At 35.5% G+C, this 25,958-nt stretch overlaps 1 protein-coding gene across 3 annotated transcripts in view; it reads left to right on the plus strand.

Moving 5' to 3' along the window:
• The window catches only part of Arhgap15 (Rho GTPase activating protein 15), a 655,060-nt gene that overhangs the window by 25,529 nt on the left and 603,573 nt on the right, over window positions 1-25,958 (plus strand). For all 3 annotated transcript variants that reach the window (XM_042683470.1, XM_042683473.1, XM_042683471.1), the window contains exon 2: window positions 1,718-1,896. In XM_042683470.1, the coding sequence (XP_042539404.1) occupies window positions 1,732-1,896 (165 nt within the window). In that variant the 5' untranslated portion in view covers window positions 1,718-1,731. The remainder of the gene's footprint in view (window positions 1-1,717; window positions 1,897-25,958) is intronic.

The raw sequence follows: 25,958 nt of genomic DNA on the forward strand, positions 1-25,958 counted from the left end.
TATCCATACTATACTTATTCTGACACATATATATATCCATACTATTCTTATTCTGTAATTTTACTTACATAATGTTCTGTAAAATACAAACTGTAAATACAAACAAAGCTGAATGGTGGCTACTTAGAGAGAAGATGAAAATAAGTTTGAATGACTCTAAAAGTAATATCGCTTTAGGAGAAATGGATATGTTTGTTATCTTGATTGTAATAATGTTTCATAGGCCTGCTACAAACATGTATACTATAAACTAAGTTTATAAATTTCTCAAGTGTTATACCCTTATGCCCAGTGACCAGTGCACATAGTTCATATAAGTAAGAACTGGAAGTTTCGTCAGTGTAGGAGGCAACCATTTTATGAAACTCAGATGCTGTACTTGCATTGCAAACATTATGTTTTTTAAGGACCTTAGTAGAGGATAGTTGGAGAGGGTCATGTGTATGAAGTACAATATAATGCTCCTCCTCTGAGGTTACTATAGCTCAGTTCTCTGTTTAATTTTTGCCAATTATTTTTATTATTTTTCCTCACTGCTGCTCTCTTCAAGTATGCTCACCTTGCATTTTCTCATCTAAATGAGACTCCTCCTATTACATATATGTTGTACATAAATAATAAAATGTTGATTTCCTTTGCATTGATATTTTTATAAACACAGGCAATTACACATTGGAATCTAGTTCAGTAGGCAGGTGTCTGTGGACCAAGGAATTTAATTTCCCTTTTGTGGATATTAGAAGTGGAGTGGGGAATGGATGAATTTCTGCTTTGCTCTGACGCTCCTTCAATTCCTTTAAATTTGATATGATTTGTACAATTTTTGTTTCCGTGAAAAGTATTGGTAGTGAGAGTAGAGTAGACGATAGATCAAGCTGTGCATGAAGAAAGTAGAAAATGCTGAAACAAGGATGCAGGTGGACCCATTGTAACAATGAGATGCACAAGACACTGTGTTGAAAACGAACTTCACAGCTTCAGCTGGGGTGGGGCGCAAGGGGGAGGAGTTGGGAAGGTGGGGAGGGAAGGGATAGTAGGGGAAAAACAAAGGAGGGGGTAACAGTGCTTTCCTCAATAGGAAACTGTAACCCCTCTGTACAGTATTTTTGCAATAAAAATACTTAAAAAAAGAAAAGCACAATAAAAATAAAGTATGTTATCCTAAAGGTGATTAGAACAACATTCCGGTGTGAGGAAGACTGCTATTAGAATTAACAGGATTAGCCAGGTGCTGGTGGCTCACGCCTATAACCCTTGCTACTCAGGAGGCTGAGGTCTGAAGATTGCAATTCCAGCCCCAGCAGGAAAGTCCAATAAACCACTCGGAAAACCAGAAGTGTCGCTGTGGGTCAAGTGGTAAAGTGCTAGCCTTGAGCTGAAGAGCTGAAGGACAGCACTCAAGCCCAGAGTTCAAGCCCCACGACCAACCAAAAAAAAAAAAAATTAACAGGATTATGAATTACACAGATTATGTCTGTACTGTATATCTAGAAACATTTGAAATACTGTCATAAATACAGATACCTACCTTTGGATGTGACAGTTGCCAAAAGAACAATAGTTTCACTATCTTCTTATGTGCTTCTCAAAGATGGGAAGACACTTTTATTTAATTTTCATATTCTAATTATCAATAGTGACATATGTTCACCAGGAGTTAGTTGTTCATCAAAAATGTACATATTTTGACTCATGTTATGTTTTTATATCCCTTCAGGAAAACACGGTAATATGCAGAAATCTACAAGTGCTGATACCTCCGTGGAAACACTGAAGTCCACCCACCAAGGCTCCGAAGCTGTGCAAATGAGAATCAAAAACACAAACAGCCACCATGACAGGCTGAGCCAAACTAAATCCATGATTCTCACTGATGTTGGCAAAGTCACTGAACCTGTAAGTCAACACTCCAAATTCTACACATTCCTTTATCACATAGAATTTATATAAAAATCTAATTAGCTTTGTTTTATTTGTTTTTCTAATATGCATGAGAAAACTGTTTTCATAATGCATTTTTTCTTGCTTACTTATAGTCATAATAATATCCCCAGTTACAAGAGAAGAGCTGGGTCTAATCCAGAGTGATAAAGTGGATTTGGAGCTAGGCTGAAGAGCACCTTTGACTCGTTTTAAGAGCCTATACTATCATGCTTCAGTGTCATAAAAATAATGAGGTTGTGCTAGCATGTGGTGTTTGTACTTCCAAATACAGTACATCACTTTGAAAAGCCAGAGGCTAAAATTAGCTAAGAATGAACTGAGAAAAAAAAAACTAAAAAAAAAAAAAATGTGCAAATCTCTTCCTTGAAATCTCCCAATAATATAGCATAGTGAAAATTAAGATTTGATTTAGAATGAGCTTAAATGACTGAAATGGTGTGGCTATTTAAGGTTTGGAGAGGAAGCCATTTTGTCTCGATAATGTGTCATTAAGAAGATTTGAAATAAAATAGTTAGAGATGAACTCTACTGCCAATTGTGTCCCTGGCCCTGCACGCATCCTGAGCCACTAAACCCACTGATTGCGATGAGTCTCCCCTGGTTAATTTTCTCCCATAATGGTGGTAACTTGCAGCTGAGGCCATAGGATGTTGCAAAATTATTTATGCAATGTTAGCCACTCTTTTGGACCCCAAGTCTATTTTGTTTCTCAGTGAGAGCAAGAGCAAGAGCAGGAAATAGGTTAGCTGGGGACAGGCTGTGAGTCCTAGTCACCCTGCAGAAACTTGTGAGTTATTGAGTGTTCTGTTAATATAGTAAGGGCCTATGAAATATTCAGCTCCCTGAGTAATTAAATGAGATAAACTTGCTGAGTAACATGTAACTAATTATATGTATTTGCCTTTTTTACCTCCAATTTCAAGTCAAAATCAACCCACAGCAATTTCAGGAGTGTAGGAAATACATGAGTTTAATCATTCATTCCTCAGGTGTTGTAGATAATTTTACATGGCAAAGGCAGTGATTATATTGGGTGAAGAGAAATACATTCTCAGATAACTGATGGAGAAGGCATCTTCCTTTATTTACTTTCTCATTTTAAACCATTGTCTACTGGGAGGCACAGAATGTTAGCTGCCTTTACTTTTAAAACCACTAAAATGTTCCTCAGCTATGAACTTGAGACAGTGGTTAGGGTAAATTATTGGTGTCTCTATATGTATTATCAGCAAGAACCATACCTTTGAAAAAGTTTAAAAGTTAAGTATATTTAATGATGCCTAACGTATTTTATTGGCTGTGTTTAACAAAAGGCACTATGCCGCAGTTGTTTTTGACAAGCATGAAAACATCACAGCATGAGACTGCAAAAGGAATTATGGAGAGAAATTACAAGTGATCCATCTCTCAATGAATTATCCACCTCAATAGCCTGCAGAACTCAGCTACCAATTAACACCTACTTTATTACATGTTGGGATGTACTTAATAACTTTCATGTGTTTATGCACTATTACCTTGACTGATGCCTCTTGTACAATTAGGCATAATTGGCATATCAATATGCAAAAGTTAAAAGGATTAACCCTCTTAAAACTAATGAGCATTTCTGTATCCAGCTGCTAAATGAGACAAAATTAGCATTTTTCACTTTTGGGCAGGATTTTATCATGCAGTTTCTCATTGTTGATATTACCTTGTTACATAACTTTAGTTTGGGGGGTTGTATGCTGGACTGCTAGAGAATAAGAGTTTTCCAAAGTTAAATGAGTTATAATTATCTCAGCTTTTGTTTCTGCATTCTTAGCCTGGGCAATATGTATTCCTTGATAAGGAACAAAAATAAAAGTTACTTTTGGTTATGTGTGCTCAGTGCATAATTATATAAAAGGGGTATTTTAGTGAGAAGATGTCATTTCACTGAGATAACTTGGCTCAGAGATACTGTATTGAATGCTTGCCATGGCACTAATTTTCTTTCTGTCTCAGTTCTTTTCATCTCTTTTTTCCATGCACAATTTTCTGACTAGATACTGACAGAATGTAAAGTATTTTGGCATATTTATTCAAACACGCCTGTTAAAGTTATCTGTTCAAGCTAAACTAAGAGCTTGCTTTTTCGAAAGTTAGGTGATAGGGTGAGATCAGAGGGGAGATTTTGAATTTAGGAGAAATGGAAAGAGATATGGAAAGAGATATGTTCTAAACATGCATAATCATGTTCAAATGAAGCACACTTTATGGTAACAGAGACACGTGTAATTTCTGCAGGGAAAAAATGGTTAATTACAGAGCCTACATATTATGCATGCTATATAATAAAATATAATAAAATGATTATACAAAAATATAAAAGCTATGTAAGTCTAATATGGATATACTGATGATATAAGAACACAAAAATCTGATATTAGAATCATTATGATTATATTTCAGATCATAGAATAAAATTCTCCTATATATCATAAAAAACCTCTAAGTATCCTAAATGAAAAGTATTTTGAAATGCCAATCTAAGCACTTATACAACTCTAAACTGCAGAAGAGGTGTATTTACTTGTAAGGAATTTTATTGATCTAAATATTTTAGAGAAGCCTTTCAATAAAACAGGTGTGGAGGTTGTTAGTATTTTGTTTGGTGGTAGGTGTTCATTTCCTTTAAACACTAAACATCATTTCTATCTGATAAATAAAATCAATCCTCTTTCAAAATTCAAAGAGAGTTCCTTACTACCTTGGGCATGTCAGAGTGATGGGAAGTTTGGAGCAGAGGGATGTGGTTTACAAGAAAATTGCCTGTCCATAAACAAGATGTAGAGAGTTCCATTCAATTGGTGAGGAAGCTCTCTGGTCTCAGTGATTTGTTGTCCTGTCCTGAGCCTGAGAGTGAGACCTTTTAAAGGTGGGTGACTTATTTACCAGAATGTGCCAAACAGAAATGCAGGCAGCTCAGTGCCAGTAACTGAGGCATACGAAGGGTGCCTGTATAAGGCTAATAATGTGCAATCCAGCAAATAGCTAATGCAAAAGATTTAACATGCTTTGATGTTATTTATAAGAGGGATGCTCCAGCCTCTTAGACAGTTTAGAATAGATATTAATGAAGAGTTTAAATAGCCCAAATCAGGAAACTGCAGACACAGAATTTGCAGGCATGAGTAATTTCAGCATTTAATGCGGGTGTCGTAAGCAGCAACATGTATGAATATTCACTGCTTCTCTCTTCTAACCCCACAGAAAGGCATGGGTTCATTCATGCCCATTATCAACAAAAAATATTGTTTTTATTGGTGTTTAGATAAAGACTTCGTTCTAGCCATTCCCAAATATTATCATCTAAGACTCCTTTTGCCTTCATTAACAGAGTGTGCTTGTTCATTTTTCTTTTTAATGTTGTATCAGGGAGGAGAGGAAACAATTTTCTTTTGTTTCTTATTTCTGCGATTATAGGATACTTGCCAAAGTTGTGGCTAGCCAGAAAAGCAGACATAAAAAATTGCTACTAAAAATATAAGCCTTCTGTTGAGCAGAATTTTTGAGAAATATTATGAGATTGTAGAGCTTGTCCATGTTTGCTTCAAATCAAGCTTATAGTGAGGTTTGAGGCTTTGTTTGTATAAATTGTCCTGAAGTGGATCCTGATATTTAATTAAAATGACACTAAATCACATTGAATTGATAAGACTTGGCATCTCAAACAAAGGTAATTGCCCGTATTGGTTTTGTGCAAAAATAGCACTGCTTGGAAAATGTGCAGCCAACACAGACTGTCAACTCCATTTATAGATCAATATGTGAAAACCATTGATCAGGCAGGCATGTGTAACAGTAACACTTTGCATTTATTTGTTGTTTTTATACCACATTACGGCTTACAGGATTATAGGCTTCCTAAATATTTTGACTTCCTCATAAATATATGATCTGTTGCATGTTAATTAAATGAGAGTCTGCAGCCATTTCTAAAATTGTTTTTAGTTTGATGATTTCCTTTTATTGCTGTGGATCATATGATCTGAAAAAGGATTAGTTTCCTTCTGCACAGAGATTATTAAAGCTTATTTTAATGTGTCCTATTTAGTGTAAGACATGACTGTATTTTTTGCTTTGAAAAAATATAGATACACACAATTATTTTCTCTTTACAAGTAGCTTATCTTTTTTAAAAGTATTATATGGGCATTCTCAGCGCTCAGAGTAGAATTATTTCCTGATCTATTTTGTACACCCTGTAGATAACGGGTCTTCTTGATTTCCCTGATAGAACTTGCTCTTTCTCTTTATTTTTATTTTAATCTAGCTCTGGACTACAGGCATCTGATGTAACATTATGCACAAAATAAACTGATCATCTCAATTAAATTCCAGTGCACACGCAAATATAATTTGAATTTTCTTTTTCTGATTTGAAAAAGAAGCCTTATGAACTATTCTTATACACAGCATCCAGCAGTTACATCTTTCTTATCTCATCAATGTAAGGACAGTGTTTTGTTCCTAATCTTTATTGGACTATTGTAGATGACATTTGTAAGCCATTTTGGTTTATAGGAAAAGCTGGAGGACAGTGAAGTGAGACTCTTCATAGATCCAAGACTCTGATATGACTACACAATAATGTGTCTTCCACTACAATTTTCTTTGTTACTGAGAGGTCAATTCTGTTGAGAAATGTTTTTTATATCCTCTATATTATATCCTCTATATACATTAGAAGTGCTGCTACCAAAACAATATTTAGCTTTACAGAAAATATTGTAATGATAAACAAAACAAGGTTACAAATTGAGCAAAAAATCAGTCACAGTGAACAAACATACAATTTAAAGATTACTAAGGTAAGTAGTCTAATGTAGGCCAAATCTGCAGGAAAATAGATGAAAAAGTTTGTTAGCCTGAATTTTGACTTTTACATGATCTGCCCCCAGGGGAAAGAATACTCAAAAACCTCCTTTTCTTGTCCTTGCTACCCTATGCCACCTCATGCTGTGAAAAATCTTTAACTGTTTACCAAGCACAAATTGGACTGCTAAAAGAGTCACAGAGCTGACCATGGCATTGTAGAGTCTAAACCTCACAGAATGAGCCAGGGTTTTCAAATTCACGAAAGTCCCTCTTCTATTTCCATTTTAACTTGAGCATAGCTAAATTTGTTTATAATCTCCTACTGATTAAATATGGTGCTGAATGTACATGAGATACATTTTTTTAAGTTAGTCCTCTGATTACTAATTTGAATCCAAAACTCTAACCTTGTTAGCATCTGGACTTATTTCCATAATAACAACCCCTTCAGAACCTACAAAGTAATGAATAATTGACAACAAATGAAATGTTTTGATAGTTGTCGGCACAAAGCATGTTTAATGTTTTGTGTTGCTTCCTAGCTAATTATGTAGATGACACATTTGTCAGACCTTGACTGCCATTAGAAACGTGTTTCCAGAGGGGAGAAAAACAGGCTATTCATAGAGTAATTAACTAGAATGCTCAATGACCTGTGAGAGATTCAAATCGCTGCCAGTTCAGACATTGTTTTGTTACAGAGCAGAGGGGTAATTAAAATTCCAAATTACAGTCCTATGATGGAGCATTTGTTTGTTGACAGTATACTCTTACTCTAGTTTGTTAATTCTTTTTTAAATTGCTTCTAATCCATTTTATAGCTTTAGGAGTTCAGTCTTTGAATTTACTGACAACTAATATTATGGCAAATTGTACTTCAGTGGAGTGCTGTGTGCGTCCTCTTTTCAAAGAAGCACAAGGTGGTGAGACGCACCCTTCCAGAGACTGATATATCAGGTGCTGTCGCTAACAGAGAGCAAGCATTTTGTTAAATACTCGCATTAGGGAAAATATCCCAGTGGAAAATACAGAAAAAGAAAAAAGGAAAACAGTGAGGAATAACCAAAAAGAAGAAATGAAGCTACAAGAAATGATTGATAGAGAGTTCTGGTACTCGAATTAGGAGAAGGAAGCTAGAGGTCGGAGAGTTGGATTTTGGTGTAGAGACTATAGTAAAGAGTTTAGTTGAGAAAATGTAATAGTGTAAAGGAAAGATCCCACCTCTTGTTTGGAGTGGAGGTATAGGCAATCAGACCTCAATCTCAGGTTAGTGACAAATTTCAGCATAAAAAGTATCATCACTCTGGAGAGTTTTCAAGGAAATAGCTGAAGAGTTTGCAAATCTAGAGGGCTAAAATAATCCCAGAAATTTCAGCTCCAGTGCAATATTGCTGAAAGTGAGAATATAGTTTTATTAAAAAGATCTGACAGAAGTCACACGGCTTTTGATGCAGGCAAGCTGACAGAAGCATCCAGAGAGCACTGATTATCCCGAAGTCACTGTCAGCTAGGATTGATTTTCACTTTCTCCGTTTATGTAACGGTTCCTGTAATACAGCTGACCCCGAGTCACGTTACCTTGTCATTTCTCTGCATGGATCAAGAAGAGATGAGCTGAAAATAGCTAGACACTGACCTTGAACTTGCCAGAAAAGTGAGAAGTGACAGTAAGGTTTTCTATAGTTCATGTACGACTAAGGCATGCTGTTTTCAGTCGAGTTCACCATAGCAGCACAAGGGGGCAGAGCAGTACTAGGGATTACAGGTAAAAGAACTTGAGCAGCGAACAGACTGAAACGCTGATGGAGAGCCAGAGGTCTGATTTTTTTACCTCTTAGTGTAGACATAAAGGAGAATTACTGATGAATCAAAATCTCAGGTCCCATGATGTTCATAATCAGTAATCTAAAATTGTACATTCTAATTAAACGAGCTTACCTAATACTCCGAGTGGCAGCAACCATCCTTTTCCACTAAATTATTTGCGGATTCTCTTATTTTATTCATAAAATACTCTTCAGTCTCAAAATAACTTTGAACCATAGTCAATGTTATAAAGAGTTCTATAGCAAACTCCCAGACATATTACTGTAGGTCCTAATCTATAGGGAATCGGGAACATTGTTCTTTTTTCATACTCATCAATGATGAACCTCCCCAAACTGTGATTGGGGAATGTTATAAGATAAATCAGAAGTTAGAGAAGAGTGCTTGTCATTGGATTCAAGGGTGTCTACCCCTTGGACATGCTTATTCCATTTTCAAAAATACCAGTTAGAGATTGTCATTATAGGTTTGATTACTCCAAAACCGAATGCTGAGTATTGTACTTTGTTAGCATTTCCTTAAGCTAACTCATTGCTGTCCTGAGGGTAAATATGTCTTATGAAAATCAACCAATCAATTCACCAAGTGTAACAGAGAACTAATACAGGTTCAGTAACAGAAGAACAAACACTGACTCACTTATTTCCCAGGTTGTAAATGCCCAACTTAATGACACAATAACATCTTTGAATGTGTGCTACTACATAATATTTCTGTAAACTTACATACTGGACAGTTCTGTGTGTCTACACATTTAAGATGCATGTGCACATACACTTTACATATATGTAGATATGTGGTATGAATAAATATCTACATGTTTTATCTATAACACAGATAAAGAGATGGGTATACCTAATGTACATTTGATCTTATTTTACATTCCAGAGGAAAACATACACGTGTAGGACAAGTAGAAAAGGTCAAAAGCTATGTACATATGACCATATAAGATGATGTTAAGTGAAATGAACCCCAAGGTAGGGACACAAATATCTTTTTTTCTTTCTTGCTATTGTTTCTAATGTATTTATAATGTTCCATGTGTTTTTTTTTTCTTTGTATGTTCCTCCCCTATGGTATAACCCCTTTTTTCACTGTATTTGGTGTTGGTGCCCTGCATCTTGTATATACACTTCTCTAATTTGGGGAGGGGAAGGGAAAAAACAAAATGTTTAACTAGGGATACAGGTTAACCCATTGTAACAATGAGATGTACAAGACACTATGTTGAAAACAAACTTTACAACTTTGGCGGGGGGGGGGCAGGGGGAGTGTGTAGTTGTGGAGGTGGGAGGGAAGGGATGGTAGGGGGAAAACAAAGGAGGAGGCAACAATGCTTGATAGGAAATGTACCTTGCTCATTTAACTGTAACCCCTCTGTACAGTATTTTTACAATAAAAATCGTACAAAAAAAGATCTGAGAAATAAGAATTTGTATGTTTCAAGAATGGAATAAAAGAGAGATCATTGTATTGGAATAAAAGAGAGATCATTGTATTGCCAAGAATGCAGTAATATACTTAAAATATCTGTGCCATCAAGAATTCTGTAAAACCTAAAGTTTGGCATCTAGTAGAAGAGAATTATCAGTGCTCTGACTTAGATTTGACATTTGAAGAGGCTGTATATCAAGGGATGTTGATGAATTTACAGCTATAAAATTCACTAACATTGATGTCTTTGAAGACAGTTCTGAGGAATAGATGTATCTCCAAAAAGTCAACGGTGACTTTGCTTTCTTGCCCCTCAGAGAATACAGAAGACCTTCAGGTACCTTCTCCTAGGGGGCAGGAACTCATCCCTAAATGCTTGATTAGCCTTCACTTCTGAGGCCATAGCCAACATAAAGGTGTTGGCTCTTTAAACACTTCCCCCGAGGTTTTGTGGGGTTTTTCCACCTTTTTTCTTTTCCTTCCCTTCTGTGTGTAAGGCTTTTAATAAGGGACTTAGTCCCTGATGTGTTCAGATTTGGTTTATTGTTACCATCTGTTTAATTACCCTCTCAGGTTTGTGTTGGAAGCATGAAAGTATTTTATCCAGCCTTTGAATCCCTGTGTTCCTAAAGAGATGTGAGTAAAGTACGTGTCAGTTTTCAAAGAGCATATTAAAAACTGATAAGCAAAACCATCTCCAAACAATATCATACAAAGCAAAGGTATTATTTTGTACATTAATGCACATTGCAACTAATTAACAAATGTACAGCAATGTGGCATTGTCACAGGCATGATACCATTTTCTTTATGTGCAAAGTCACACACTTTCCTTTTGAGGAGATGGATTTTTATGATTCCTATGCTCTTCCAAATGCACTAACAATAAGTTTATTGGGTTTGCACCAGCATGTATTATTTTTATTTACGGAGCAGGTTTAAGGAAGTGCTGAGGTAAATTAGAAACCTGATACTCAGAAAAAGATGGTATCTTTTAAGAAAGCTGATAAACAATAGGAAATTCACAGTCACTTTCCTTTCTTTCCTTCTTCCTCCTTTCCATTCTCCTCCTCATTGCTTCATTACTCTTATTACTACTACACTGGGACACTTTTCAACCTGGAGAAGTTTTCTGAGGGCTTCTATAGCAATCATTGTATATAGCAATTATGTGCATTTTTCCACATGCAAAAGCCATTGGGAAAAATTTACTGAGTAATACATTCTTCTCATCAATCTATAACAAAACTAGATTACATATCAGCTTTTGGGGGGACTAACATAAAATGAAATAAATGATGTGTAAATATCCAAAGGTCATGCATAAACTCGAAAAGCCAAAAAAAGAAAAAAGAGTTAAGGATTTCACTTCCCAAATCAAACAAAGAAGTCAAATAACTATGAATGCTCCCTGTCTATTTATCTCTTGGGAAGTAATTGCGATAAATGAGCATTCTCTTCTGAGATTACCAGATGTTATTATATTAATAGTATGGTTTAAAGTGTTCAGAAGTGATAGTTTTGCTTTTATGTAAGTGCCCTTCCACCGTACCATAAACACAAATGACCAAAGTACTGTTCTCTTTCTGTCTCTATAAGAGGAAAAGAGAGCTGTTCTTGCCTTATGCTCTTACATTATCTCTGTGGAGGAAGAAGAATAATGATGACACAAACTTTCTTCCACTACTTTTGGACACCTGACCTGCTTTCCTTCCCACAGGGTAAAAGAAAGCTACAGTCTTCGTATTTGCAATGAGAAGGGACATGTGTCTCCTTGCATTGAATTGTCTTAGATCATATCATGTAGCACAAAGTGACCCAATATAGGAAGACAGGAAAACAAAGTGACAGTTTTGTTTGCTCTAATATAAACTGTAACATCAAAACAAGAGGGAATAAACCTAGAGGCCCATTGCCAGATCGCACACGTTAAATAGCCAGCGTTGATATTCTGTACTTACAGAATGTTCTTTAATCAGCAGTGGAAGGTTAATGAGCAAATAAGTTTAGCTCAGGTTTAGATAAACTAGGTGAAACCATCACTATTTTTAAAATCAGCAGGAAAGTGAATCTGGCTGATACTTTGATAATACATCACATGCTGTGGTCTTACCTATTGATCACAGCCTGACAATGGGTAACCTTTCATGGCAACTTCCTCTTTTACCATGAATTATTGACAGTGTTAACGCCAATAACACATGATCAAATAGACAGGAAAGAAATTTACATTCTTACATGTGTTACCTTTAACTGTTACACTTTTATTTGAAAGAAAGAAAAGGAAGGAAAGAATGAAGAAAGAAAGAAAAGAAAAAACAGAGGAAGTCATGGCAGGAATGAGGGAGGATATTCTTTTGCTTGTCTTAAAAATAGTAAATTATATTTACAAAAATTAACTATATATGTTAATGCAGGTATTAGTTTCAATGTGCATTATGTAAATAATGAACTATGTAATTTGAGGGTAGGGATGAGAGGGAGAACTAAGGGAGAAAGAAGGAGGGGTGACATTGACCAGAAAGCAGTATACTCATAATCTGACGAGTGGAGTTGTAATCCTTTCGTACAACTACTTAATACTTAATAATAAATAAACAAATAAAAAATCAGCAAAAATAACAATGTGGCATTCTTATATTTTTCATCTATAACTAAAATATATTCTGAGTAATAAAGACCTGCATTTAAGAGAATATTAGTGTTTATTATTTTCACTAATACGACTAATAATGTGCTCAAAATTCCCTCAATAAATTCTATAGTTTTAACTTTTTTACATGTTAATGTTGCAATGATAGGACTTGAACTCAGGGCTTTAGGCACTGTCCCTTAGTTTTTCCTTAAGGCTGGCACCCCAGTACTTGAGTGATAGCTCTTCTCTGAGCTTTTGGTGAGCGGAGATAGCAGTCTCACAGAATTTCCTACCTGCGCTGGCTTTGAACCATGATTCTCAGATCTCAGCCTCCTGACGACAGGCATGAGCTACAGCATGATGCTGACATTCCTTTATGAATTCCTTCATGTTCCCAGAGAGGTCAACATCTCAACTCCACTTTAGTGTGTCCTTTTAAGTGTCCCTAAAACGAGAAGTAAGAAATCAAGTTGACTGATTTGTGTATACATTCATTTGCCTAATTATTTACTTCTTTAGTAGGCATATGTTACTATATACTTACCATGTGGCAAAGACCACCATGGAAACTAGGGATGTAAAACAAAAATATTTTCTGCCCCTTGGGAGGGTTACCTTTATGTATAATTGAATCCTAATCCTGCTGTCTCCCAGGCTCAAGCTGCTCATTTTCTAAGAATAATCGTCACCTCCACCATTCTTCCTCACTCCAATACTAGTATTACCATTATGAATTTGAATTCTCCCACATATCATATGCAATGCTTGCATGGGAAAAATAAAATAACATAAAAAGGGTTTGTGAAATAAAAGGTTTTCTTTTTCGTATCCTGTAGTATGCATTTCTGTGGCTTGTAGAACTCAAATGACACATTTTCTTAAAACTGAAATGAATATGAGGGAATCCCACCTGATTTTAACCTACTTTCAGCCCTCTTTTTTATATATCATTTGACACATTATTTATGTTTTTTTCTCCCTTGATATATACCAGTTACTGAAGCACTTTGCTTTGGGAGCAAGTAAAGATGCTTGTCTTCTTATCAATTTATAATGCATCTTTTACTCATTATCTCTTCTTATCCTACTTCCTTAGCATTTTTTAAGTTAATAGTAAACTAAATGGAAGTTGAACTAATACTTTTTAATGAATAAAAATATGTAAATATGTGTATTTGATGTCTCTGCTTGTCTTTTATTTCAATATGAGAGCTGTACACAGACCTAATTTAGACATTTACAGAGTTTTCAAAAATTTATTACACTCTTGACTTTAAAACTTTTACATTGAACTTTACATTGGGATTTCAGTAAACATTGTTCTTAATATACTCATTATTGTGGAATATTGTGAGGTTGAAGATGGATTGTATCTGCTGTAATTATTATGCTTATGAAAGTAGCTCCTACTTTCAGTGTCATTCTTGTCTATCTAAGAGAAGAATGCCATCAAAGCTCTCCAAAGATATGAATAGCCACAATACTAATGCATACTTACACCAAAACAAACATGACAAAATTAATCAGAAGGAAAGATCAGAAGACACAAGCCATGTTGTCAGTATGAGCTATCTTGAGATTACACCCTCTAAGACAAAGCGGGGGGAAAAAAAGAAAGAAAAAAATTATTGTGAAGAGAGTCAAAATATAGCAACGGTCATGTGCCAATATTATCTAGTCAGTTCACAGCTCTGCTTAAGGTGAGGTAATTTTTAGACTGTTATGATTACATGACCATGTCCCCCAAATAGCCACTGTTAAGAATATAAATTACCTATCTTCATATGTAGAATTGGAAATTAGTCTTGTTATGAGACTAAACAGGGAAATTTGAAATTGAATCTGGGTGCACTAAAAGGGACTATTTCTGACTTTTGACTGTAGATCGGAGGCTTTAACACTTCCCTTTCAACACCAAGTCTTCCAAATCCTTCCTTGTTAGTTGACATCAACTATAACTCTAAATAATCTTTAGGCTAAGCTTCCTGGAGCTGCAAGACTTTTCCCATCATAGTCAGTATGAAGCCATGCTCACTGTTCACCTCGTATTTTGAAACTTACACCTCTGAAACAAGGTAGATCTAAAGTGGCTTCTGTGCTAACCGGATTTTCCCCACAGATATTTTTGTATTTATTTGGAATAGTGTTTAAATGTTGAAAGTGGAGTACTTAGTTGAGGATGTGGTGTCCTCCTGTGGTTATGTTACCTGGTTGGTGCTGAAGACATTTAAACTGATCATCTTAAAGCTCTTTGATTGCCAGCTTCTCAGAGGTGAGGGCATAATGCAGCAAGTCAAAAAATGACAATTGTTAGTTTTAAATTTAGAAATTCAGACAGTGACAGTTGTAAGTCATAAATTTGGAAATGTAGTCTCTATCACATTTCACTGATAGTGTAAAAACAGTCTTTCTTATGTAGCTAAAGATGAATTCTCTTATTCAGATTTTTTCATTTGGATTTGATTTCAATGTTAGACTCCTGAATTATTATAAATTAACAAATACCTTCTTACCTTTGAGAAAGCACTATGTTTTCTGGAAAAAATAACTATCTATAGAGATGGGACTCTGTTATTACCAAGTTGTAAATATTTTTTTTATTCTTGGGAATCTGTAAAATGTATTTGTGGATTTGGTTTAAAGAGCTTTGAAAACCTGGTGAGAAGATATTTTGTCTTTAAGGAAGCACGGAACCTGATGTAGGTACAAGGACCTAATGCCTGTAATGTCACTACTCAAGAGTCTCAGATTGGTTCAAAGCTAGCCCAGGCGGAAAAGTTCATGAGACTCTTATACAAACCAGAAAAAAAAGCATATTATAAATGTGACTCAAAGTGGTAGTGTGCCATCCACGACAGAAAAAGGGAGAGCTTTTGAGTTAAAATATATATTGAAGTAGCCATCACATAAATGAAATGTTTGGGAAACATTATCCTTTGCTGATTTTCAGAAATAGTAATTGATGTTTCTGTGGTATAAATTTTTTTTCAATGATAAATCTAGGGTTCAGCCATGATACAGTTGTAACAAACATCTGTCCCTGGAGTGGAGTCTCTAGATTCAATCAGAGTTGTCAGGGGTCAATGTCACAGACATAATAACCTTCTTTATTAGTAATGAGTATGGTACAAATTCATTACTTTGACCAGTAACATTTCACTCTAGTCAGCATCTAATTCTGAGTATGTATAAAGTTAAGTGTATACGATGCCTACAAGTAAATATCTAGGGAAATTATTTTCAAAAAGGTTTGCTATTCCAAAGCAAGGAATAGGAGTCTCGAATGAGCTTTATTGGTATCTCACACTAGTTTATCAGTGCAACTATCAGAGTCTAGTGTTTAGAGATTTAACTAATGTTGTGTAGAGCTGAAGATAAATCTTGATGATGACTCTTACTATGTTACTTTTGGCAAAACCCTTGAGGGCTTTGAGCATTTCTATTCACACTTTATACCCACTATATACAGAATTATAATGATTAAAGAGAAAATTCATATAAAGTACTAAATATATGCACAAAGGTAGTGTTCAAAAAGTGTAGCAATTACTGTTACAATTTTGCTGGATATGTTCATAGACTCATTTTTTTCAGGCTTGGCAAAGCTTCTGATTTTTTTTTAGTAAATGGACTTCCACATTCTGGACCATTCTGATTCAAATAACCTTGAGCTTTTATTCAAAACTTCTGTTTTTAGCTTCTGGTTCACAAACAAATCTATGACATATGTTACTTTCCCAAAAATGCTTGTTGATTTACATCCCCTACTGTTACTTCGAGTTAACTCTTATATTAAAATAATACAAACATCAACCTGTAAATATCTTCTGTATATTTGATACCATACTAGTTATTATAATAGAAGATTTTTATTAAACCCTCAAATCAATAAAAAAAATTATTGAACTGAAGTACACATCCTATGTCTGATACCAAAGCCCAAGCTGGATTTACTGAGCTATACTCTCTACTATAGATTCTACATAGGTCCTACACTGTTATTAGACTTTACAGAAACATTTTATTATATTCAACATAGCCCCAAGAATGAGTATGAAACAGTTGTAATATCTCCCCTGCCTATTTAAATTCTATTCAATCAATCGACATTCAAACTTTTGCTCAAACTATTCTCTGAGTGACCTTCTTTCTCCAAACAACTATAGCAACTAATCTTAACTAATTATGCACAGCTTTAAAGTCTTGCTTTGAAAGCTCAAGAATATTTATTACTTTTGTTAAATTTATATTTTATGTACTATAAACCCTACTTAAGTAAACATATGATATACCCCTTCCTTCAAGTGAGACATCTTCATAATCTCAAAAGAACCTTAGTGAAAATATAATCTAGAATTAATTCAGTTTAAAATATGATGTGACTAGTAAAACTTGGTTTATAGTACCTCTTCTAAACTTCTGAAGGAATCATCCTTGAAGACACAGAGAAAGAAAAATAACTACTCAAAAAACATAGCAAAGAGAATGTAAAAATATCTTATACATGTATAGGCATAAGAACTGGATGGGGGAATCTCATGAATAGTAGAGTACTATTATGTGAACTGAGGGTAAAATGGTCAGATCATTTTCTACTGCCTGCTTTGTGGTTCAAAGATTACAGCATGTGAGTCAACCAAATGCTAAGCAGTCATCTATTGACTGCACTAATGTTATTTTCTGAAACAATCAGAAATCTACTATTTGTTATTACTTACTTCTTTTTATTTCAACTCAAAATGAAATTCTCAGAGAACCTATGGTATGAATAGTAGGCCACTGGCAGTGGAATGAAGCATTCTGGGAACAATAGTAAACACAAGTATTTTGTTACAGATGACGTAGGAAGTTATAGTAAACACCATCAGAAAAGGTGACTGAGGATTTAATTTGCTATAGATATATGACTAGTCTATTGTACCAGACAATCTGGCTTGGAAAGCTGGAGGTTTTTGTGATCAAAGCCGAACAGACTGTTTTCTAGCAAAAATATACTAAGTAGTCCAATTAACTAAGCTTTATAATAAATAATAGTGCTTATCACACTATCTCACATAGCTATATCTAAATATATAAAGGGAAGTCAGAAAGTTATCTAGATAGGTAATTCTGTTCAAAAATATCACAAGACATTTTGTAACCATTAAAGTTTACATTTAGCCACATACCATGTAATAGAAATGTGAACATTGGGCCCTAAGTAAGTTATGAGTTGTGTGTATGTTTTGTGTATTGTGTGTGCTTATACATGTAAATGTATGCAGTGATCATCTAGAGGTAGATATTTCCTGTTACTTTTAGTGACTTGCTTCTTTTCTTTTTCCCTTCACCATCTTTAAAATGTAGCTTATTTCCTATTGCTTTACTTCTCATGGCCAGCAGATGGCTGCTTTACCTTTAATATTTCACCTAAATTTTAGAAATTTCAGGTAGTTGATATAAGATCTCTGACTCTGTCTCTCTCTGTCTCTGTCTGTCTCTTTTCTCTGTCCCTCTTTGTCCCTCTCTGTCTCTGTCTGTCTCTGTCTCTCTCGGTCTCTCTCTGTCTGTCTCTGTCTCTCTGTCTCTGTCTCTGTCTCTCTCTGTCTGACTCCTTTCCCCACTCGCTGTTTTGTGCCAGTACTGAGGGTCTGGTCAATGACCCTGAGCTTTCTCTTTCAAGGCTGGTACTCTATCCACTTGAATTACAATTCAAATTCTGCCATTTTGCTAGTTGATTGAAGATAAGAGTCTCCTGGACTTTTTCTGCATGGGCTGGCTTTGATCCAGGACCCTCAGATCTCAACCTCCTGAGTGACTACAACTACATGTGTAAAACAGCACATGGTTGAAATGGCTTTCTTAAAAAATCTTCTGTGGAAGGCCTACATTGTGGTCCTTACTTACTTGTTATTCCTCTAAACCATATTTCATATTGACATTTAGATTTGAAGAAAACTGGGGAATGTAACTTTTATTTAGGATACTTCCCTGCTACAAAAGAAAAAAAAATCTATTCTGTTAAATGGAAATAAAGGCCAATAAAAATCCAGATGTAAATTCAGAGTGAAAGGAAATTATGAGAAATCCTTACACCATACTGGTATTTTTAACCTACTATGAATACTTTATACTTCATTGACAATTAGGTCTATGAAGGAATTTGAAGCAGAAAACTCTGTGCTAGGAGGACAAGTTAGGGCAAGGAGAGTCTAGTTGAAGATACAATTGAGGAATTTGTATTATTCAGATTCCAGCAAATTATGATAGCTTGTTTTAGTGGAACAAATAGAAAACAAAATAAAGTGTTTTTGAACCTAGAGGAGAATTAGATGTAAATAGAAGTGGGAGTGCTTTTGGATGTGAATCTGGAAAAACTGAATGGATGGTATTTCCAATCAATGAAATGAGAAGGTGTGAGCATCTTAGAGATTTTCTGATGTAATATATCATATGGAAGCTGGGTGCCAGTGGCTCATGCCTGTAATCTTAGCTACTCAGAAGGTTGAGATCTGAGGATCTCAGTTCAAAGCCAATCTGGGCAGGGAAGTCCATGAGACTCTTATCTCCAATAAACCACCAGAAAACTGGAAGTGGTGCTATGGTTCAAGTGGTAGAGTGCTAGTCTTGAACTGAAGAGTTGAGGGACAGAGTGCAAGCTCAGAGTTCAAACCCCATGACTGACCAAAAAAAAAAAAAAAAGGTATCACAGGGCTTGTTTGTATCTTTTAAGAATTCATCACAGCTAGGCACTGGAGACCAATGCCTATAATCTTAGCTATTTAGGTGGCTGGATCCTGAGGATCATGATTTGAAGCCATCCTTGACAGGAAAGTCTGACAGATTTTTATCTCCAATTGACTATCAAAAAATGTCAGAAGTGAAGCTACGGATAAAGTGGTAGAGTACTACCCTTGAGCAAAGACACAGGGACAGTGCTAGATATTGAGTTCAAGCCCCAGGACCATCACAAGACATTAGGTTGGAAATGAGCTTTAAAACTGGAGAGTGGGGAGGAGTTGGGGTGGGGGTAGGATACTGAGAGAAAAACGAAGGAGTGGGTAACAGTGTGATGAGAAATGTACTCATTACCTAACAGGTAACTATAACTCCTCTGTACAGCACCTTTACTACAAAATTAAATTAAAAATGAAACAAAAGTTGCCTGAATGAATTAAAGTAATTTTTTTCTTTGTCGGTCATGGGGCTTGAATTCTAAGCTTGGGCGCTGTCCTTCAGCTCTTCAACTCAAGGCAAGAGCTCTACCATTGGAGCTATAGCGCCACTTCTGGTTTTCTAGTGGTTTATTGAAGAGTCTCACAGACTTTCCTGCCCGGGCTGGCTTTGAACTGTGATCCTCAGATCTCAGCCTGCGGAATAGCTAGGATTACAGGCATGAGCAACCAGTGCCTGGCTTAAAATTTTTTATCTACATGAAATATAGGTAACAGATATATATACTCATTTCTTTTAAAGACAAAACATACTTCACAAGAATTAAACAAAATATATAATAAGAATATACTCTAACCAAAGGTATTACTTAATTTATGTTCAACAATCTCAGATATACTTTATAGTCATATATAATTATGCATTGATATATAATAGTTATTCATATGCATATATATGTGTATGCTTTGATAAAGTATAAACAGTATTTTCTTTAGTCAAATCTTTATTATGATTTACTCTCCTAGTAAGGAAAATCTCAAATTATTTTGCACTTTTAATTTTCCTATAAAAGGTATCAATTCTGGTTTAAGAGAGGCAATCTCTCATTGCCACATCAGAAGAAATAGGAGAAAGTCCAAATGTCTGGAAAATGATAACTGGTTTCAGCATGCAAAATAAATGTTCAAAGATTGAATCAAAGGGCATACATCAAGGTAAAGATAAAGAAATAAACTACACACAGATAATAGAGATAATACACAAAACAAAATAAAAAGCCCTCTAATTTTATCTTGAGTAAATTGAGTGGGTATTTTTGAACTTTATTTTTCATTTACAGTTTGCCCCAGGATAAAATGATAAGCTCTGTTAATCAGAAAAGGTTAATGGCATATTATTTCTCTGGTAGATTGATAACAGTTTCTGGACCACGGTGTTTGTAACTTCTGTCCAACACTACTACTGTACCTCAGCAGCAAATCTTATGAAAATGTCAACCATGTGTTTGATTTAACCCACTTAAAGAAAATAATCCCATAAGGAACATTATGAGATAATAGAATGTGTAAAGTTAATCGCTTTTCAAAAAATCTTTTTCAGTGTTATTCTCCTTGGTTGAATTCCCACCCCGATTTGGCCGTCAGATATGCATTTTCTTATTGGAAGGAGTGTTTGTGGAAACTGTATCGGTGCCCACTTAGAGCTTACTCTACATTTATCAAACAATTCCCTCTCACCCAAACATTCCTAGTGTAATCAGGACTAGCAATTCTCCTTTATTTGTACTTTCCACTTGTACCTGGTGGATTCTATATTATATTAATTCATAAAGCCAGTTCTGCCTGGCTCCCTATAGCTACAATTATTAAGACTATAACTGAAACGATAATCTCTCATATTGATCTTCAACCAGAGGTTCTTATCCTGAAGCTTTTATTTTACAACAAAACACAAATGATCACCTTTTCCACATGAGCTGCTGAAAAGTCACAAAACAAACTTAATTAAGACACTTTGAACATTGTCTTTGAGAGCATTGTATTCTAACATTGTCCCCTGCCCTTTAGAAAATCCTTGTATGTTCTTGTTATTGTAGGGGAGGTGGGGAGTTATTTTCAAAGTACCTCAAGTCATACCTTATTCTGTAGGCTCTAAAATGACTCTGATTGCCTGTTGTAAATTTTTAATATTTGATAGTTTTTTTCTTGACCGAAATGAATTTAAAATCCAACTGAAAAGACAGAAAATTTGTAGCATTCTGGAATGCTTATTTGATTTATCTGATTTTGTAGCGATTAATCAGTGCAGTCTTCTCTGTTCTGCAGGGATGATGAAACCTCTTGATGGTTCTTTCCTTTGCATATATCCTTCTAGAAAAACTAGAATAATGACTTTATAATGAAGCCCTTACACAAACACAATATGCCCTGAAAAAAAAAAAAAAGAATTCACAGTATTTTTGCAATTGGTCAAGGGGGAAGAAATCTCTTTAGGTATTAATTAAAAATATTACCATAATTCACTCCCCTACTCAAAAACTAACAACACCACAGAGACTTCTCATATCCAGATTTTAAGTCAACTTCACGTGGTAGGGTATGTACTTTTTTGGCAACCTATAAAAGCAAAATTTGAACGTGGACACTGTTATGATGTTGTATTCACCCACAGAAGGAAAGTCACAGAAGGTTTAAAAGATCAGGTCTGAGCTTTTATGGGTCATTAGCTCTTTTAATGTATCTCTAGGGCTCCTGAAACAATAAACTGAGAGTCTTGGGAAGGCTTAGTCTGACCTGAGTGGAAGAAATAAGGAAGAGCAGAAGTATTAGCAAGGCTCAGTGCTATTAAAATATTCACAGAAGACTCATTTGAAAATGTATTCACCACATACTAAGTCAAGGCCCATCACAGATCAAATGCTATGTTTTTAGAACAGGAAACAACTAATAAAAGTAATTGACTGATATTCAGGGGGGAAAGGGTGGAGGAGAGAAAGCTAGGAAAATGACCTTTCAGGCCTAGTAGTTGGCAGAAATTCCTGTAAAAATGATCTGCTTCCAGTGGTGTTTCTTCCCTTAGGAGGAAAATGCCTGAAAAAAAAAAGAAGAAAAATGAAGTTCTTGTGATTCCATGAAAGGGAACAGGCATGGACATAGCAGAGTACAGAAAACGATTCTCAACCACAAATGTTGGCCTCTAAAGTAATCTTCAGAAGTCACTGTAACTTTTGTTCTTAAGGCAAATCCATTAAATTCAGGAATAGGTGTAACAGTTTCAAAAAAGTATCCAGGTTGTTTACTTGTTTTTCTTTTTAGAGTTGGAGTCTCCTTGCTATGTAGCCCAAGCTGGCCTGGAACTGCCTATATAGCCCAGGGAGCTCATAATCCTCTTAGGTTCCAGGTTCTGGGAGTATGTGTCACACCGATCAATCAGAAAAGTCTTCCAAATAAGTACACACACACACATACACACACACACACGTACATACTCATACACATGCACACACATGCACACTTAGAGCCTACACACATAATGTGTGTGTGTGTGTGTGTGTGTGTTCTGTGACTTGAACTCAGGGCCTAGGCACTGTCCATGAGCTTTACTGCTCAAGGCTAGCACTGTACTTCTAGTCTACTCTACTTCCTACTTTTTGTTGGTTAATTGGAGATGAGTCTCAGAAAAAAGCTTGGTGCCTATGGCTCATACCTGTAATCCTAGCTACTCAGGATGCTAAGATCTGAAGATTGAGTTCAAATCCAATCCAGATAGAAAAGTCCATAAGACTCCTCTCTCCAATAAACTACTCTGAAAAAGTTGGAAGTGGTTCTGTGGCTCAAGTGTAAAGGGCTAGCCTTGAGTCAAAGAGGCTCAAAGATAGTATTGGGGCCCTGAGTTCAAGCCCCAAGACTGGCAAAAAAAAAAAAAAAAAACTAAAAAACCAAAAAGAGTCTCAAAGACATTTTACTTCTCAGAATGGCTTCAAGCTACAATTCTCAGATCTCAGCTTTCTACATAACTAAGATTATAGGCATGAGCCACTGGCATACAGAAGATATTTTTAAGGATCAAATACAGCCTGTTGCTAAATTTGCTTTGAATGAAAAACAGTCAATTCTAAGTCATAATCATTAAAGACAATAGAAATAAAAGAAAATAATATAATAATGTAATATATTTAATCAATAATATATATTTGAGAAAAGCTAGTATTTGATATTTTTGTCTAGGGATTTATTTTTTAAGGTTGCCATATTTAAACAAATCATTCCATGATCAGGGTTGAATTTAAATGAGTTCTTCCATCATGAAAGACTCTTCCACACCTCCAAGTGCAAATGGCTGAAGGATGATGTCATTTCCATAAGAAAAAATCTTTTTGGATGCTTTTGCTACACCATTACATGGATTCACAAAGATTATTTATATTGATAAAAGTGTTAACTGGAAATTATATAGAAAAATGTTCTGTTATTTACCTATATTAATGCTATATCTTTTCTTAAAGTTTAATTTGCAATAGTGGGGTTTTTTTTGTCAGTTGTGGGGCTTGAACTGTGGCACTGAGCACTGTCCTTGAACTCTTCAGCTCAAGTTGAGTATTCTACCAGTTGAGCTACAGTACCACTTCCAGCTTTCTGGTGGTTAATTGGAGATAAGAGTCTTATGGACTTTCCTGCTTGGGCTGGCTTTAAACCACGATCCTCAGATCTCAGCCTCCTGAGTAGATAGGAGTGAGCCACTGGAGTCCAGCTTATTTGCAGTTTTTAAAAAATAGTTAAGGGAATACCCAATGAAAAAGAATAATTTGTTAATTTAGGTTATATATTTCATAGTATTTTGAAAAAAGTAATTAAGATTCCTGTGCAGAAGATAAGCTAGTGAAAAATTAATAATTATATATACTAAATAAACCAAGGTATAGGGAAGCTAGTAATATTGTTATATAACTGTGATAGCAGAAGAAATTCTTTTCTCTCTTCTTTTTTAGGTATTAATTAAAAATATTACCATAATTCGCTCCCCTACTCAAAAACTAACAATACCACATGGGGTTTGAACTCTGGGCTTGAGCATTGTTCCTCAGCTCTTCAGCTTAAGGCAAGCTCTCTACCACTTGAGCTACAGCGCCACTTCTGGTTTCCTGGTGGTTTATTGGAGATAAAAGTTTCACTGACTTCCCTGCCCAGGCTGGCTTTGAACCACTATTCTCAGATCTCAGCCTCCTGAGTAGCTAGGATAAAGGCGTGAGCCACTGGCGCCCGGCTTCTCTTATCTTCTTCATCGCTTAATATTAAATAGTGAACAGCAAATAGCAAAATAGAAAATTATATAACTATTATCTTGTACTACTCAGTCTTTATTCTTGTGAAGGTAGAGTCACATTTTGAATTCATTTAATACAAAAGAAAACAATTATTGGCTTTCATATCATGCATTTAGTTATGTAGAGATGAAGCATTTTTAGATGTTTATTTAGCTTACAAATATACAGTTTGACTAGGGGATAACAGGAAAAGCTCATTTATTTTACTGGGACAGTTCATTCAACTTAGGCCCCAAGATTTTTATCCATGATGGTTCATTCATGAAGTTAGGAAATAACTATTTGTCTTTTAAAGGCCCAACTACTCATTCACATCTGTAATCACAGTTCAAAGCCAGCCAAGGCAGGAAAGTCCATGAAAATCTTATCTCCAGTTAATCACAGCAAAATCCAGAAACGGTTATAGCCATTCTAACTGGGGTGAGTTGGAATCTCAGTGTTGTCTTGAATTGCGTTTCTTTTATGGCTAGAGCAGTTGAACATTTCTTCATGTGTCTATTGGCCATCTTATTTCCTCTTCAGAGAAGTCTCTCTTTAAGTCTTTAGCCCACTTATTATTCAGGCAGTTGTTTCTTTGAGGATGTGTTGTTGAGGGATTTATTTTTTTTGAGTTCTGAGTATATTTTAGATATGAGACTCTTGTCCATTTTATGGTAGTGAAGATCTTCTCCCAGTCAGTGGGCCATGTCCTTTGTCATACAGAAGCTCTGCCATTTCATGCAATTCCATTTATCCAATCCAGATGCTGGAGGGGATGTGGCCAAAAGGGAATCCTACTGCATTGTTGGTGGGAGTGTAAACTTCTTCAGCCACTCTGGAAAGCAGTATGGAAGTTCTTCAAAGGACTCCACATAGAGCTCCCTATGACCCAGCAATTCCACTTTTGGGCATTTACCCAAACAATCACAAACAAGGTCATACCAAAGCTACCAGCACAAACATATGTATGGGAATTCTATGCCTCCATTTGTTAGGAAATGGAAAGACTTGGAAAAAATTATAATAAGTGAAGTAAGTCAGGCCCAAAGAAACATAGGTCCCATGGTTTCCTTTATTTACACTAACTAGTATATATCTAGGACAAGCAGAAAAGTTCAAAATCTATGTACATATGATCACATAAGATGATGTTCAGCAAAATGAACCTCATATAGGGACATAAGTGTTTTTTTTTTTGTTTCCTGTATTTTTTTTAATGTACTTATAATGCACTATGTGATTCTTTTGGGGTATTTGTATGTTCTTCCCCCATGTATAACCCCTTGTAGTGCCCAAGTCGCAGGACCCCCCCAC

Source organism: Dipodomys spectabilis, unplaced genomic scaffold (assembly GCF_019054845.1).
Source record: "Dipodomys spectabilis isolate Male_0828 unplaced genomic scaffold, ASM1905484v1 ptg000081l, whole genome shotgun sequence".
Classification (NCBI taxonomy): Eukaryota; Metazoa; Chordata; class Mammalia; order Rodentia; family Heteromyidae; genus Dipodomys; species Dipodomys spectabilis.